The sequence below is a fragment of the Rhinichthys klamathensis genome, unplaced genomic scaffold, assembly GCF_029890125.1.
Source record: "Rhinichthys klamathensis goyatoka isolate OS25496 unplaced genomic scaffold, OSU_Roscu_1.1 h1tg000036l_1, whole genome shotgun sequence".
Lineage (NCBI taxonomy): Eukaryota > Metazoa > Chordata > Actinopteri > Cypriniformes > Leuciscidae > Rhinichthys > Rhinichthys klamathensis.
In genome coordinates this window covers 10736846-10754919 of record NW_026606584.1, presented here as the reverse complement: position 1 = coordinate 10754919, position 18074 = coordinate 10736846, and the positions used below count along the sequence as shown (strand labels likewise).

The 18074-nt window shown below is 37.1% G+C and overlaps 1 protein-coding gene across 2 annotated transcripts in view; it reads right to left on the bottom strand.

The window, feature by feature from the left end:
• Positions 1-18074, bottom strand: part of lpp (LIM domain containing preferred translocation partner in lipoma) — a 235255-nt gene that overhangs the window by 90394 nt on the left and 126787 nt on the right. For both annotated transcript variants that reach the window (XM_056246335.1, XM_056246334.1), the window contains one exon: positions 13984-14106. In XM_056246335.1, the coding sequence (XP_056102310.1) occupies positions 13984-14106 (123 nt within the window). The remainder of the gene's footprint in view (positions 1-13983; positions 14107-18074) is intronic.

Here is an 18074-nt window from a genome sequence, read left to right as displayed (position 1 = left end):
ATTGTAACCAAAATTTAAATTTTGCTAGGGTGTTTTCAAAGGTTGCTAGGGTTTGTAGTGGTCACAGATGGTCACTATGGAGTTTTTATAGACTTTTTTAGCTTAGTTAACACATGTTACTAGCAATTAAACAAACCAATAAACAAGATTTCTGACATCAGTGATTATATTGTTTAGTAGCTCTTAATCAAGGGTTAGAAAGACAAAATAGAAAGGTGCTACACATACACTCTCTCACTTTTTTAAACAGGCATGAATGTGTGCGAAAGTAAAAATCGACGTAAGCCATTCCTCCTCCTCTTATCACCTGTCAGATATTGATTATTGATCGTGTCTCTTCTGTCTGTGATGTTTTATGAGGAATACTGGAATAATGAGCGGGAAATGTTTCTTAACAGCTTTGTAATCAGACACTAATGCTGCTAATATCGGAGTACCAAATAACAAATTTCAATAACACCAAATTATGATTTTTTTTTTATAACATGTTATATGTTTTACTCTCTAACAATCTAAATTACTAATGTTGCTCTATGAATACAAATGCTCTGTGTCTAAATAATATGATGGTTATGGATAGAATGCAAATGACTCAACCATATGACAGGAACATTATTCATTAATATTCTTATTTCCTCTTTCTACCAATATATGTCTTGTGGTGGTGTTGACAAATTAGTGAATTTGATTATTATTAATTATCTAAACAACGTTATCACTCAAAAAACATATATTTTGCCATTTTTTTTAATCAGCGGAGCAGTAATGTGAAATATGTATCGTCTTCCTTAGCAGGAGACGGACAACAGGATTATGTCTCAGAGTGGCAACTAAGCTGACAATAGCTTTAAGCAGCCGCACACCCTTTCTATTTACAGGAGAGATAAGAGGAAATTGGGAGAACGAAAGAATGAAAGGCAGGCGACGACTGTTCTTCTATGACCTTCTATATGTTTGGAACAGCATGCTGTCTGCAGAGCAGAGAATGCTGCAGTACATTTAAATATGGTTAACTGATGCATAACGTGTCCATAAATTATTTTTATCAAGATTTTAGGGGAAATTGTACAGTCAAACCAAAATTTATTCAGACACCTTGCTATCCTAACTTACATAAATGAACAAAAGTGTCCTGCACCAACTAGTAAAAAAATATAAAAAATGATATATGGTGTCTGAATAAGGTTTGGTTTGACTGTACATGAAAGTTTAAAGGGAAAGTGTATATCTTAGGTGTTGTGACTTGTAACCGCTTAAAGCAGTTTTAATATTAAAGCATTTTAATTAGTTAGCGGTAAATTCCCATACCACATACCATGAAAAACTGTAATATATCTAATTTTATAGTAAAATGCAGTCAAATTGAAAGTTTTTAGAAGTGAAGAAGAACAATAATTCACAGTGAAAAACCCTAATTCAGTTCCCATTGTGACAATTCCCATTTGATGGTTTATGATTAAAATTATTCTTAATTTTTTTTTACTTACAATTTATAATGTTGTTAAATTAATGTTTATTGAATTATTTTAGTGTAATGTGTTCAATCTGTAAAACCTAAAATGTTTCTACCGTATTTTTTACGATGAAGGTCTGCATGGCAACCACAGCTGACGTTTTTTTAACCTAAATTTCACTGATTTGTTAGGTAATCTGTATGCTAGTGTACTTCTAAAAGTTTAAATAAACCTAAAATAAATCAATAGAACTTCTAGCTGATATACAAATTGAAATGGAGAGCATTTCTTATATGGTAAAGCAGATCAAACATACTGATGACTCATCATGCACAACACAGATTTTTGTCCAAACAAATGCTCTCTAGGATGAGAATGTCCCTCCCTCTGATACAACCTACACCCGAAAAATAAGTAACAAATCATGGTTTAGGGCTGTGGAGGAACTAAAACCTATTGTATGTTTACAACAAAAGTGGACAAGTCCTTTGATACGTCCTGTCCAAACTGTCTGTTTAGCAATTTTATGATGCTTTTTAAAATCATCTTTTTAAATGTGCTAGTTAATTTTAAATGGTCTTTTGGAGTGAATGAATAAATAAATAAACTTGTTTTAAAGTTTAGCATTAAACATTATAGCACGTCACGCCACAGGACCTTTCAGAAGTATTTTGTTTTGACTACTTGTTTATCAAATTTTGAAGTGCCACAATCGTGCAGAGCATGTGACATAGATTAAGCAATCTAGCATGTGACATAGATTATCGAGTCATATGACACCTTCCAAAAGGGCCAATCACATGTATTGCTCTTGAGACCAGCATTTACAATAAATAACATTAAAACATTTACGACAATGTTCAAAAGAACCAATGTTTTCTTGGGCAGGTAACATGCCCTCCCGCCTGACCCACACAGACACGTATGAAAGGAGCCGTATTTGGACCCTGAGCATACTGGGCAGCACGAGCAGTGTGAAACGCAGGAAACGCAGCAAGAAACAGAGCAGGGACAAATGACAAGTCATGATTTTACAGTCTCAGATCCAGTCCGTCAGCTCATGGAGCCTGGTAAATGAAGAGTCTTGACAGAGGTTTATGAGCAAGAGACAAAGAAAAGACAGTGACGGCAAAGGATTTAATTGAATGGAGAGCTTGGAGTGGGCCGAAGTGTCAGCACTTTAATTGTTGTTACAGAGTGCTAGTGATGTAACTCGCTCTATAAACACAATATAGGGACTAGAACAGAGTGGACGCTCACCAGAGACTAATGCGGCTGAGAAGAGTATCGCTCAGCCTTGATGTAAGGACTCTCAATGATGTCCAATGCAGATGTGAGGTAATTATTCACAATACTGTGAGCACCGTGGTACATTGTTAATATCCCAAAAGACCGTGCCAACCACAAAAAAAGCTCTCTGTTGGAAATAATAGATTTCCGATCCTTTACAGTCCATGAGCCTTAACTCAATAGTAAAGCACAATTAGAAACAAGAGACCAATAAAAAAAGACCAATAAAATGTTGAACATCTTCCTGACTGAGATGCTATAATTTAAAGAACAGAGTTACTTTCCGAACAGGTTTCATGTCAATGAAGCCAAAGTTAATGCCTCATCCAACCTTCTTCATGGCTTGAGAATGTTGAATCAAAATTTGTACATGTTCATACACCTGAAAATCAACTGAAATACAGTAAACACACATTGATGTACACTGTGTGTATAAGTTTGGGATCAGTGTGATTTTTTTTTTATGAAATAAATGAATACTTTTAATCTGCAAGGACACATTAAATTGATCAAAAGTGACAGTAAAGTCATTTGTAATGTTACAAACGATTTTTATTTCAAATAAATGCTATTCTATTGAACTTTCTATGCATTAAAGAATCTTGATAAAAAAGTATGTTTCCACTATAATATTAACCAGCACAACTGTTTTCACAATTGATAATAATAAAATGTTTTACCTAAGCAGCAAATCAGCACATTAGAATGATTTCTGAAGGATCATGACAGTGACATTGAAGACTGGAATAATAGCGGTTGAAAATTCAGCTTTGCTTTCACAGGAATAAATTAAATTTTGAAATATATTAAAATAGAAAACAGAAAAAAGTATTTTAAATTGTCACAATATTACAGATTCAACTGTATTTTTGATCAAATAAATGCAGCCTTGGTGAGCATAAAGCCTTGTACACACCGGGACGAATATCGGCTCGCGTTATTCGTCAGCGTTTTTCAACGCGTTTTTTGTGTTCACACCCAAGCGATTTTCGCTGACGATGAGCCGAGTGAACATGTAAATTCATTCCCTGACATTAGATGGCGCTTAATGTAAAACAGAAATACCCCGGTCCACAAAGTGGCGCTGCGCAACTACGCTTCTGACACTCGCTTGTCACTCAGAAGAAGAGAGCAAGTTTGTCGCGTTTGTCATATAGTTCTTTATTGTCGTTGGTGACTCTTTATAAAGACCAGCAGCTCTACATTCATCTAGCCTTGCATCTTCCTCGTCTTATTTCTTCCCGGCAGAGTGTAGACGCTGTATATCTTCTTCGCCGTTACGTATGTGTGCTCGGCAAGACCGTTTTGTGTTTGAGCGCCCCCAAGTTGTGTTTTACTGTAACTTCAGAAGCTCCAGACACGTGAGCAAAAGCGCCAATTTCATTGGTCGGATAGTTTTTGACGCAGCGCGTCAAACCAAAAAAACGAACCTGAGGCGTTTTTAAAAAAATGACGCTTTTACGCGTGGCGTTTTACACACTCACATTGGCGCCCATTGTTTAGTCACGAGGCGTTAAACGTCGGCGAATATCGCACGCGAAATTCGTCCCGGTGTGAACAGGCCTTAAGACTCACATAAAGACAAATGGTTCCAAACCTATATGATAAAAACACAAAAGATGACATTTTGAAGTGCTGTTTGTCTATACAATGGAAGTCAATGGGGTCCAAAACAACATTGACCATGAGCCTAACGTCAGGTGTGCTCTCTCTTTCGGAGTGTGCTTGTGTAGCTGTGACCCCAGAGCGCCCGTGTGGAATGATACATGGACAACAGTAGCTGAGGAAGCACTCAACTTGTGCTAAACTGTGTGGAAGACTTCAATAATGCAGGGGTATGGGGCTCACATGACTTGAGATGGCTCCTTCAGGCCTAATGTCTTCCTCTCCGACAAAAATTTGTAAACAAAGTGTCAAGGATGGAAACATACAGAAAGATTTTGTGACTGAGACTACTCTTCACTTCAGATCCTTTTAGCAAAGTGCTAACTTGGGATTGGAACCTACAGGGACCTAGCCATCTATGAGTGAATCTCCTTTTTTGTTTTCCCAAAAATATTATTGTGAAGGTTAACTAAAATATTGATTTCTGGTGTAAGAATATTTATCTAATATTGTCAGGTGAAATATCATGTTAACATTTTTCATTAGGTTTCAATTTGTTAATATTAGTTAATGCATTATACAGTATCAGGAACTAACAGATTTTTTTTTTACAATGTTTTTGTTGTTGTTGTTATTGTTTTATACAATTTTACAGCATTTATTAATCTAGGTTAATGTTAATTTATATACCAAGTAAATACAGTAATATTGTGAAATATTATTATCAATTAAAATAACTGTTTTCTTTATGTATTTTAAAATAGTTTATATCTGTGGTGGCAAAGATGAATTTTTAGCAGCAATAACTTTAGTCTTCAGTGTCACATCATTCTTCAGAAATCATTCTAATATGCTGATTTGGTGGTCAAGAAACCTTTCTTATTATTTCCAATGTTGAAAACAGTTGCTGCTTAACATTTTTGTGGAAACAATTATACCACCCCCCCTGTAACTATAGAATCAATTCTTAATGTGCATGGAACGCCATCAGCGTTTATCACAGGTTTGCGTTTAAAGTCTGTTTAGAGAGAACGGTGTCATCTTAGCGGCCCCTAATTTAATAACATGATCATTTCAACGGAAGTGAATCAATCAAAACTAACTTTAGCTGGAAAATAACATTATTCAAGAACCACTATAAAACCAAACCAATCTCTGTTACCTTAAATTACATTAAGTTTTTCTCTGTAAAGCGCTATATAAATGAGGATGACTTGACTTGACATCTATTTAAAAACTACAATGTATCCAACTTATCAGATTTATAAGCATAAACTAGAACAAAATCAAGCACATGAAATGCTGTGAATAAACTTTATCTCTGTCATTCTCATTTTCAGGGTCATTGAGTTATAGTGTTATCAATATTACTAAGCAGAGTTCAGCACTGCATGAGTCAATAAACACGTGCAGCCAGTGCTAAAACAAACTGTTACAACCTCACAAAGGTCCTGTGCCGCATATACAGAGCTCCTCATTCCACAGGCCCTATATGACAAGCAGCGCCAACGGTCTTTACACCTACTTCATGTACTCATGCACTCTCACATTCTCTCTCAAACAAAGTGGAAGAATGAAGACAACAGTGTTGCAAAACACTGCAAATCTTGATGGTTGTGGGAGGAGAAGCATCAATATTTTATTGTGAATACTGTACCCTAGCTGCTCCCCAAGTGCAGATCAAACAGACGGGCCCATAAAAGCTCTTCAACTTAATATTTACAGCTAATTTTAAAAGGGCGGCATTGAGGTCACGGAAGAATGAAAAGACAATGACCGAGTGAAGCCAATGTGATTGAAAGGGATGAGGACTGATGGCATTTCTGACATTACCAGGAATAAAAGCAGCTTGTCTAACGAAAATAAGTGCCAAGAATCCCAGATAAAGCCTGATGTTCAAACAAAAACTAATGCTGTCAAAGACAATTTAACACATCCAAAGTTAATCAAATATGTTTAACATACTGAAACACTTTTTTAAGAAAACAAATAAATTTAAACTGATATAACCGTTTCATGGAATTCAATGTGCTAAATATTAACTGACATCCCAACTAGAATTAGCCCTCTGTAATTAAAACAGTTCTATGGTATATTTGTGGTTTAGCACGCGCACGCACACACACACACACACACACACACACACACACACACACACACACACACACACACACACACACACACACACACACACACACACACACACACAAAGCATGGATCTTATGCTATTGTTGGATATTTTAATGTCACAAAAGGGTGTCACATAATGAGATAAGTCTCTGTAAGCTGGCGCTCTGATAAAGTTAAGCATCCCGTACATTTATGTGACTCTATGCGTTCATGTTTAATTAAACGGACAACTATTACAACTTCATTTACAGCCTTCCTGGCTTCATTTGATTACATTTTCATGCTTGTAAGAGAGGTCAGGGCAGTCTTTTATGTTTTGGTTTTTCAAAATGAGCCCAACCATCACTGTTTCACTGTTAATTCCAAGAGAGATACTTTCTCTTGAATCCTGCATATGCGCTCAACCAAAGTCAAAATTTGGGAAGGGAAATTTCTCAACAAGCAACTACTGAGAGATCAATGCTGTGCTAAATCATAAAGATGTAATTCCCGAACCGAACCAAGCAAATTTGAATTTTTTTTTTTTTTAATTTGCATGCACAAAATTGTATAATAACCAAAAAGAGTAACGGGCCAAAGAACTAAACTAAAATGTGGGCCACACACACACACACACACACACACAGATATACAGTCATTGACCTCCCGATCGCAGAAGTTACCGAAGACACCTGATTGGATAATGACAGAGTCCATTGAACATCCCTTTGCACCCTTAATTAGTAATTAGTGCTTTGTTTGACACTTAACCGTTCTTTATCAGTTGATGTCATTTGCAGTTCATTAGCTGTAAGGTGGGAAAGCGTAACAGACCTGAAACATCTTAAACAGGAACCAGCTAAATCTAGAAGTTCTTAAAAAACACATTTTAGTTTACTAGTTTGTGTTTCACCAGAGAATTTCCCCCACCTATTCTTAGATGACAGTGAGAATGCACGCATTAACTGCTGACAAGCTCAGGGTTTAAAAAAAAAAGGTTTTCTGTAAAATAGGGAAAAAAGGTTGCTGACTTGCTTATTTAAGCTTGGTTAGGCCATATTTGAAGGGTACCTAATGTTTCATAGGGGGAAAGGAACTCAAATAAATCTGTGGCATCTAGACCTTTTAAATGAACTCAGAGTTTTTACAGCTAACCGGCCTTCTTTAATTGTTATTAAAACTCAGAGATCTCAACTTTTCTTATCTTTGTCATTTGAGAATCACATTAAAACTATCTTGGAAACATGTTACCATACCATCAACATTTGCGTTTTATATAAAGACTATATTGTTTTACCCTTGTCCTAGATACTTTCAATCTGTGAAAAACAGTGCAAATCCATAATAAAAAAATAATAATTATTACATGTTTTAACTATGATTTAAAACAAAGTGTTATAATCAAACCATTTCAATATATATTATACATCCATTTTCCACAATTATGACACAGTTCAGTCATTTCCACCACACCGCCAAATTTTGCTCATAATTGCTTTTGTAAAGTTAGTGTAATTGGTTGCCAAGGAGTGTCAGTTACAATCGTGGTTGATATAAGATATGAGACAGTTGAGAAACCAAGTCAAATATCACTGAGTAGAATTGTCATTTTGTCTATGCAAAATTTGTGAAAATTTTAATATTGTGTATTTAGGATACATGCTAGATGCGAAATTAGACAGAGTTGGGCATTTTATTCAGAAAACTGCCATTTCACAGAATGTTATTAACCCTTAAATGCATGCATTTTTCGCCAAACATTATTACATGTTCTCAAAACTGTCCTTTTCAAAATCAATGTTTTAATCGCTGACAGCTTCCTCACCAGATCCACCATCAAGTGATAGTGACACTAATATTTGATTGAATACAGTGCTCATAATGTAAATCACTAAGCCATTTCAAGTTTTGCTGATAATAATAATAATAATAATAATAATAACTCATTACATTTATATAGCGCTTTTCTGGGCACTCAAAGCGTCTTTACATAGAAGGGGGGAATCTCCTCAACCACCACCAATGTGCAGCATCCACCGGGATGATATAAAAATAATACTTAAATATAAATAATAATTATAATAATACCTAAAAATATACTTACTCTATTACATACCTTGGGTTGCTAGTGACCCTATACACTTTTTGCAAAAAAGTCATTAGAAAAAAGACATTTTCTTGTTAGATCGTATATGACAAATAAATCGAGGAATACTAAGGAGGTTGACGTCTAACTTTAAAAACAAATGAATGGGGGGAAAGGAAGTAAATAATGTCCCAGGTCGCTAAAGACCTGAGGTATGGGTTTAAGGATTAATTAAATATTAAAATTAAATATAAAATCTAATTTTTGATTTTCAAATACAATACTTTGACAATTTTTTCCCAAGATCTATTAAAATAATCTTTTCCTACTGTATGTAACTTCAATATGTAACATTATTCAGGTGTTGGATAGTCATCATGTAGAGTTGTTTCTCTTGTAAAAAATTCCTATTGTAAAACGAGATGTCCTCCCTAAAGAACAATTAACTGCATTCCCATAAAGAGTATTTCTGATTCAACCCGTTGGGTGTGAAAGGGGAAACGTCTATGCTAATCTATGCCAAACTCAGAACTGCCTCTTGGATGGATCCTACTGTGTGTATTTGTGTATGTGAGTCTGTTTGCTGGGACAGGCGTCTGGCTGGAGAGATGAATGATGGAAGCAAATGGGGTTTATATAATGATCACAATTCATTTGATCTTGTTACATCCACAGAGCACCAGCTAAAGCAAAGATAACTATTTTGATAGGTTTGAAAGCATCAGGTTGAGTCAAAGCTGCAAAACAAGTCCAGCTGCCATTTCACACACACACACACACACACACACACACACACACACACACACACACACACACACACACACACACACACACACACACACACACACACACACACACACACACACACACACACACACACACACACACACACACACACACACACACACACACACACACACACTAACAAACACATGCGTAAAAAAAAAGACCACAAAGCAGGTCCCTTTACTACAGGTTTCAACCCAAACAGGGATAGAGTCACTTTCCTTAAAGCTCTAAACAGGGACGAGGGGAAGAGCACTTCTATTGATTTCTGAGAGAAGGCTCTGTGATTTGGGAGCACTGTGAACTGTTACTCTCTGCTTGTACAAGTGGAAGATTACAGACAGAGCAGCTGTGCCAGTGGCCTTAGCTATAAAACCTGGCACATTAAACAAGCCAAGAGTCACTCTAACAAATAATTCATATAAGATAAACAGAGGGGAAAATAAAGGCCTGGCAGATCCGCTGGATTGATAAAAAGGTCAAATCAAGTTAATCAGCCAGAAGCAACATTAGCTGGAATGTATAAGAATGTGTGAGATGAATGCGTGTGTGTGTGCGTGCATGAGTGAGTGAGTGAGTGAGTGAGTGAGTGAGTGAGTGAGTGAGTGTGAGAGAGAGAGAGAGAGAGAGAGAGAGAGAGAGAGAGAGAGAGAGAGAGAGAGAGAGAGAGAGAGAGAGAGAGAGAGAGAGAGAGAGAGAGAGAGAGTGTGAGAGAGTGAGAGAGTGAGAGAGATAGAGTGAGAGATAGAGTGACTGACAGAGTGAGTGAGTGTGTGTTAGGTGTTCCAGGTATTCCCTAAAATGTCCCCACAATATAGTAATATCAGAAATTGTTGCTCTTGTGGGGAAATTTTTTGGTCCACATGAGAAAAACAGCTTATAAATCATACTTAATGATGTTTTTTTAAAATGTAAAATATGCAGAAAGTTTTTTTGTGATTTAGGGGTATGGTTAGGAGATACAATATACAGTTTCTACAGTATAAAAATCATTATGTCAATGGAAAGTCACCATAAAACATGGAAACCCAAATACATTTAAAATAATTAGCATTGATTTACAGTAATTATGCATATTTATCCATAGATATGTCAAAATACATTTATTTTTCTGTAATTTGTGAGTTTGCTCAATCAAAACAATTAACACACTATCATGTTTTAATTATTTCACCACATTGTTTTCATATAACATATTACAGAATAAATAAAGTTGTGAGCTTGTTTTAGGTCAAAACCATTAACACTATCATGTTTTAATTATTTCACCACATTGTTTTCATTTAACAGAATATATGCATAACACATACATACACACACACATATTTTTTATTTATTTATGAATGTAATTGACCAATTTTACATGAGCAGTGTCTGATTTGATCAGATATGGTACTTGTTGAAAAGTTTGAAAAACACTGAATTCAGGCATTCTGGTATATTTCTTCCATTATGTTTCATAATGAAGGTTATTTGATTCAAATAAAATAGAAAATATATATACATTTCTATGGTGACATTTCAAAACAATGAGAAATAAATTACTCACTCATCATAGCATAATCATTTTAAGACACCTCGTGTTCCATTTAATTACAACATTAATTTAATCTACAATTACAGTAAATTCTGGAAAACACTGGACATACCAAAATCATATACTCCACGCTCTGGTGGACAAACGCTGTCATAAATGGCCAAATGAGCAGACAGATATCAGAGCAACTGAGGCTGATCCTGAGATTTAACCCCGATACCAGAAATTACTTAGGCTGTTTTCTCTCTAACACTGTGTTTTCTCTGGCTGTATAAATTTTTCAAGTCTACTGACAAAAGCTTTCAGACTCCTTTCTGTTACTTGTAGCTCTCACAAAGTACATTTACAAAGATCTGCACTTAGACTATATTTTATTTAGGAAAAACTTACCTGCCACTTCAAAAGTGTGCAGGTGCATGACCTTTAAAAATGCGCGCCTGTCAATGTGTGTAGACATTTGTGTGCTTTAAATGTGAGTGTGCATATTTCTGTGTGTGTGTGCGCATGTTTGTAGTACTTGTTACTAAATCAGCCTCACTTTGCTGAGAGCAACATTAATGTTTCCTCAGCACACTGTACCATTGGCCTCTGCGTTTGCCGGAACTGAGGTCAAAGCCTGTTTCGCTATGAATAAAAACAGAGCTTTTGGCTCAGACACTGATATGTGACCTCTTGACCCCTCATCACGCTGTTTCCCCCAGGAATTTCTACAGTGTTGCTTCATCACGACTGTGTCTTAGGAAACATGGTCTATGTCTCAGATTGGCAGACTCTCTCTGCCTCTAAATGTACTTCTTTGCTACAAGGTGTATAAAAGGCAGTATACCAAATGAATAGGATGTCCGAATGCTAAGTTTTCATGATACAGTAGCCGAACAATAGTCGGACAACATCTCTGCTATCCAATGAGGCCACGGGAACCAAGGAACTGTCAGACTGGCAACGTTAAAAAAAAAAAAGTGTAAGCTCCAAAGGTACCAGTTCAATTCATGAGAATTTGATTGACAGAATTGCAATTCAAAGAAAAAAAAGTATTAATAAACTAATGCACTAAATACACATACATAAATAAACTTAATACACATTTCTATAGGCATTTCATCTATCTATCCATCCGACCGTCCGTCCGTCGATCTTTGTATGGCCTTTTTAAACTTTTGTTTTCAAAACTTCAAACTGTTTTGTCAAGTCAACATTTAAAGTTTTTCTTGACAAATTTAGCTTTTCTAATGAACATTTAACATTTTAATTTGAATTGTGATTCTGCATCCTGTTTGCTACCTCAATTCAAGAATTGGCATTCTCAATTCGATTCCCCTAAAAAGTACCATAAAGGTTGCTCCTTGTGGCTAAATTTAGTGGTTTAACAACACCCGAGTAAATCACTTTCACGGTTGCTGTCAGCACAAGATATAGGACAAAAGCCAATGTGAACATGGCAGGTGTAGTATGTCCATTAATATATTTACATATATATGCAGCCTAAGTGACAAATTTTCGCTACATGTTGTATTTTTCTTTTTTGAAGTGATTCCAATCATAATTCAAGCAATTCAAAACCATCGTGGCGAACAGTTCACATCTTAAGTGTCTCAGCTGAAGGAAATAATCCATTATTTATCGGCTTTAATTTATCGGCCAAATTTTCTCATCGGGCCGATAACGACAACATAAAAAATGAACATATATCAGCCGATAGCAATATGGTAGCCCGATATATTACGCATCCCTATTTCCTACAGAGCATTCTTGATCAGTGAGAAGTTCTGCAACTTAAATTCAGGTCATATTAATACAAGAATTTGAACGGACAATGTCAACGGTAGCTATCAACGTACCGTAAATACTTACAAACCTCCATTCGAGATTAAGAGTTTTCTAGTTTCATTTTTTTGCGGAGTTGTGTTTGTGCAGACTTTATGCTCAATAATAATTTTAAAAGACTGCCTGTCGAGGACTCCAGAGATCAGCAAATGCAATAGACCAACCCCAGAGAAGGAAAGAGGAACATAGACCGCTTGCCAAAAGCAGGGTGTTTCTAGTTCAGAGACAGCACTCTCCATTATTAAGCTTTGGCCATGTAATAAGGCGAGCTCTATCTGTGGTGCTGTTTGCCAACAGGAGGGACTTGTGGTTGCTCCAAATGCGACAGCATTGACTCTGAATGCACTGGCCTACATTCATTGTGTGTTGAACTATTTAGTAAAGTGCCCTAGGGCTCAACTTGAGTGTCTGCTCTTAACTTCATTTGATATCTATTAATGATATGGGTCATTATAATTTTAGACTATAACACTTTCCAAAAATGAGAAATGACTGGTACACTTACACGTTATGATTTGCTTTTCATCTGTCTCGACGAACAACCTAAATTGGTTAATCTTTTTTTTGTGTGTGATAACAGGGAACCTGTGTGTGTGGGTTTTTTTCTTTTTAAGAAGGGCCTCCGCATTCAATTCGATTCACTGTGGGACTGAAATAAAGGCTAATAAATAAGATAGAGAAAAAATATAAGCAAGAGATTTTGAGTTATTTTCACAGGCACAAGTCTGCAACTTACACAGAATTATAGATGACACTGTGGATGGATGACTTTCTTTATTTCTCCTATCCACACCAATTATGAATATTCATAGTGAATCTTCATTGCATAAAATATTTCAGTCTCCACTATAATGGAGGAATTTGCTGTGAACCACATTAAATTGTAAGGATAATCTAATATTTAAACTTATAGGTTTGGTCCTCAAATTTGATTGGCCGCAGGATACATTGTTTCAGTAGGAGTCGTTGAATTTACTTTTTTGTTCAAATACACTGATTGATTCTTGTTTGGAAATATTTTCATTGGAGAAAGAGAGTATCTGGCAATATTGAGTTTAAAATGTTAGCTATATTAACTTAAAATATTAACTTTATGTTTACAGAGCGGTATAAATGATCATTTAATTATGTATAAATTATTGATGTTATATCATATTAAAATGCAACCATTTCTAAATCTATGAAGCTTTCAGAATGTTTTTTAATATGGTTTCATATTAGATTCATATATGTTCAGGTAATGTGGTTGGAGGAGGTTTGAAGGGGATTTGTAATGTTTGTAATGATGGTACCTGCGGCGTGCGCGGTTTGTATGGTGAGCTGCTCTCTAGGTCGGCAAGGATGCTGGTCAGGGAGTCGATCTCAGCATCCAGACTGGAACGTCTCTCTTCTATAGTTTTCCCAGGTCCTTTTATCTGAAACACACAGACACAATAACCTGTAATGAAATTAAGTCTTTTTGAAAGAGTGTTGCTCTAAATCAGCTAACCCACCTAATCACAGTTGAACATGCAAGCTAAAATGAAAGAAAAATAACTAAATATTATACACAAAGAAAGGCAATTTAATGCTTAAATACAGCACATCTTCCACTGTGGGCTACCATTACTCAATACCTTAAGCATTTAGTAATGGTTTCTCTCTTTTATTTGATGGTCTTTGTGTTTTGTCTTTACATGTTCATTAAAATTAATCGTTGCCTCAGACAATTGGCTGAAAGTGAACAACTGTAACAATAAGACATGATTGTCTGGGAGAAAGTCTTTAGGAGAAAATCTTAATGATGTGAAGAAAAAAAACAACAACAAATAACGCTTTGTTGGTGAGACAGCTCAACATATTAATTGAATCACCACCCTCTCTCTCTCTCTCTCTCTCTCTCTCTCTCTCTCTCTCTCTCTCTCTCTCTCTCTCTCTCTCTCTCTCTCTCTCTCTCTCTCTCTCCTCTCCCTCTCTCGCTGTCCGCTTTATCTGTTTTCACTCTACTTGAAAGTTTCACTGTCTCCCAAACTGACAATAACAAAGCCTCAATCTCACAAAGTTGTATTCACACTTTGATAGCAGGTTTCTTTTTAAGATGTTTACACTGAGGTAGCACGGCACATCCATAAATAAATATCCCACCTCACTTAATCTAAATATTGGGTTTCACTTGATTCATGTGTCGTGCAGAGTGTTCACACCAAGTCTCCAGGTAAGCACACAATATCTTCTGTATGAGAATACAGATCATTGCATTTTAAATTAAACAAAGCATAACGAGTGAACTTAAGTGAAGTATTCCAGAAATACAATTTTCATTTAGAGACCCCCCAAAAAAGCTGGACCAAGTTTCCTGACCCATGTGACTGTAGACATCTTAATTATTACTGTCAAAAAATAATGTCCCAATATTTTTGGCAATATAGTGTGTGTGTATACATTATATATATATATATATATTTATATATATACACTCACCGGCCACTTTATTAGGTACACCTGTCCAACTGCTCGTTAACACTTAATTTCTAAGCAGCCAATCACATGGCGGCAACTCAGTGCATTTAGGCATGTAGACATGGTCAAGACAATCTCCTGCAGTTCAAACCGAGCATCAGTATGGGGAAGAAAGGTGATTTGAGTGGCATGATTGTTGGTGCCAGAAGGGCTGGTCTGAGTATTTCAGAAACTGCTAATCTACTGGGATTTTCACGCACAACCATCTCTAGGGTTTACAGAGAATGGTCCGAAAAAGAAAAAACATCCAGTGAGCGGCAGTTCTGTGGGCGGAAATGCCTTGTTGATGCCAGAGGTCAGAGGAGAATGGCCAGACTGGTTCGAGCTGATAGAAGGGCAACAGTGACTGAAATAACCACTCGTTACAACCGAGGTATGCAGCAAAGCATTTGTGAAGCCACAACACGCACAACCTTGAGGCGGATGGGCTACAACAGCAGAAGACTCCACCGGGTACCACTCATCTCCACTACAAATAGGAAAAAGAGGCTACAATTTGCAAGAGCTCACCAAAATTGAACAGTTGAAGACTGGAAAAATGTTGCCTGGTCTGATGAGTCTCGATTTCTGTTGAGACATTCAGATGTTAGAGTCAGAATTTGGCGTAAACAGAATGAGAACATGGAACCATCATGCCTTGTTACCACTGTGCAGGCTGGTGGTGGTGGTGTAATGGTGTGGGGGATGTTTTCCTGGCACACTTTAGGCCCCTTAGTGCCAATTGGGCATCGTTTAAATGCCACGGCCTACCTGAGCATTGTTTCTGACCATGTCCATCCCTTTATGGCCACCATGTACCCATCCTCTGATGGCTACTTCCACCATGTCACAAAGCTCTAATCATTTCAAATTGGTTTCTTGAACATGACAATGAGTTCACTGTACTAAAATGGCCTCCACAGTCACCAGATCTCAACCCAATAGAGCATCTTTGGGATGTGGTGGAACGGGAGATTCGCATCATGGATGTGCAGCCGACAAATCTGCGGCAACTGTGTGATGCCATCATGTCAATATGGACCAAACTCCCTGAGGAATGCTTCCAGCACCTTGTTGAATCTATGCCACGAAGAATTGAGGCAGTTCTGAAGGCAAAAGGGGGTCCAACCCGTTACTAGCATGGGGTACCTAATAAAGTGGCCGGTGAGTGTATATACACACACTATATCGCCAAAAGTATTGGGACACCCCTTCAAATCATTGAGTAGGTGTTCCAATCACTTTCATGGCCACAGTTGTATAAAATCAAGCACCTAGGCATGCAGACTGCTTCTACAAACATTTGTGAAAGAATGGGTTGCTCTCAGGAGCTCAGTGAATTCAAGCATGGTAGCGTGATAGGTTGCCACCTGTGCAATAAGTCCATTCGTGAAATTTCCTCTCTACTAAATATTCTACGGTCAACTGTTAGAGGTATTATAACAAAGTGAAAGCAATTTGGAACAACAGCAACTCAGCCACGAAGTGGTAGGCCACGTAAAATCACAGAGCAGGGTTCAGAGCATGCAGAGACGCACAGTGCGCAGAAGTCGCCAACTTTCTGCTGACTCAATAGCTACAGACCTCCAAACTTCGGGTGGGCTTCAGATTAGCTCAAGAACAGTGCGTAGGGAGCTTCATGGAATGGGTTCCCATGGCCGAGCAGCTGCATCCAAGCATCACCAAGTGCAATGCAAAGCGTCGGATGCAGTGGTTTAAAGCTCTCCGCCACTGGACTCTGGAGCAGTGGAGACGTGTTCTCTGGAGTGACGAATCACGCTTCTCTGTCTGGCAATCCGATGGATGAGTCTGGGTTTCGCGGTTGCCAGGAGAACGGTACTTGCCGGACTGCATTGTGCCAAGTGTAAAGTTTGGTGGAGGGAGGATTATGGTGGGGTTTTTTTTTCAGGGGTTGGGCTTAACTCTTAATGCTTCAGCATACCAAGACATTTTGGACAATTTCATTCACCCAACTTTGTGGGAACAGTTTGGAGATGGCCCCTTCCTGTTCCAACATGACTGCGCACCAGTGCACAAAGCAAGGTCCATAAAGACATGGATGAGCGAGTTTGGTGTGAAGGAACTTGATTGGCCTGCACAGAGTCCTGATCTAACCCCGACAGAACACTTTTGGGATGAATTTTAGGGGTGTAACGATACACAAAACTGACGGTTCGGTTTTCCCACGGTTTTGACGTCTCGGTTCGGTTCGGAAAGCTAAAATTGCTTTTTGTTGTTTGTTTTTTTTAAACAGTGGTTTAATGAAAAAATTGTCTTTGTCTTTAAATTAATTAAATTACAATTAAACTTTTCACAAGCTAGGGAGCCGCACATTACTATAACATTAAAGGTTGTAGCCTAGACTTTTAACCTAAATTCAGATGCTATTTTTTTTTTTTAGATATAATAAACAACACACAACACATTGTATGAAAACATGTAAACTGAACATAAGGCAGTTTTTGCATTAACTTGTGTTTTTACTCTAATTTGTTATTGAAATATAATAATTTACACAGTTGTCATTTTCATGAAAGATATTTTAAACATACATTAAATAATCAAGATATCATTAACAGGTTAAGTAAAATATAATATATAAGCTAACATAGTGCATTTATTTAGTGCAAGAGTTCATTTAGGAACCAACGTTATGGACACTGAATCACTTGGCTGTTGAGGTAAATATGCTAGTGACAAGCTATGCTGTTTTATTGACGTCTTTCCGCTGCTGAAACACTGACTGAGCGATTACACGAGTTATGATGCCTTTCAATAAGTATACTGTATCTTTCAACAAACCTTTAGGTGTCCATTCTGTAACTGAGGAAGAGATGATCGCGTTTACTCGCGCGCCGCGCTGCTGCTTGAAATGAGGAGCCTAGTAACGTTAGGCCTACAGCGA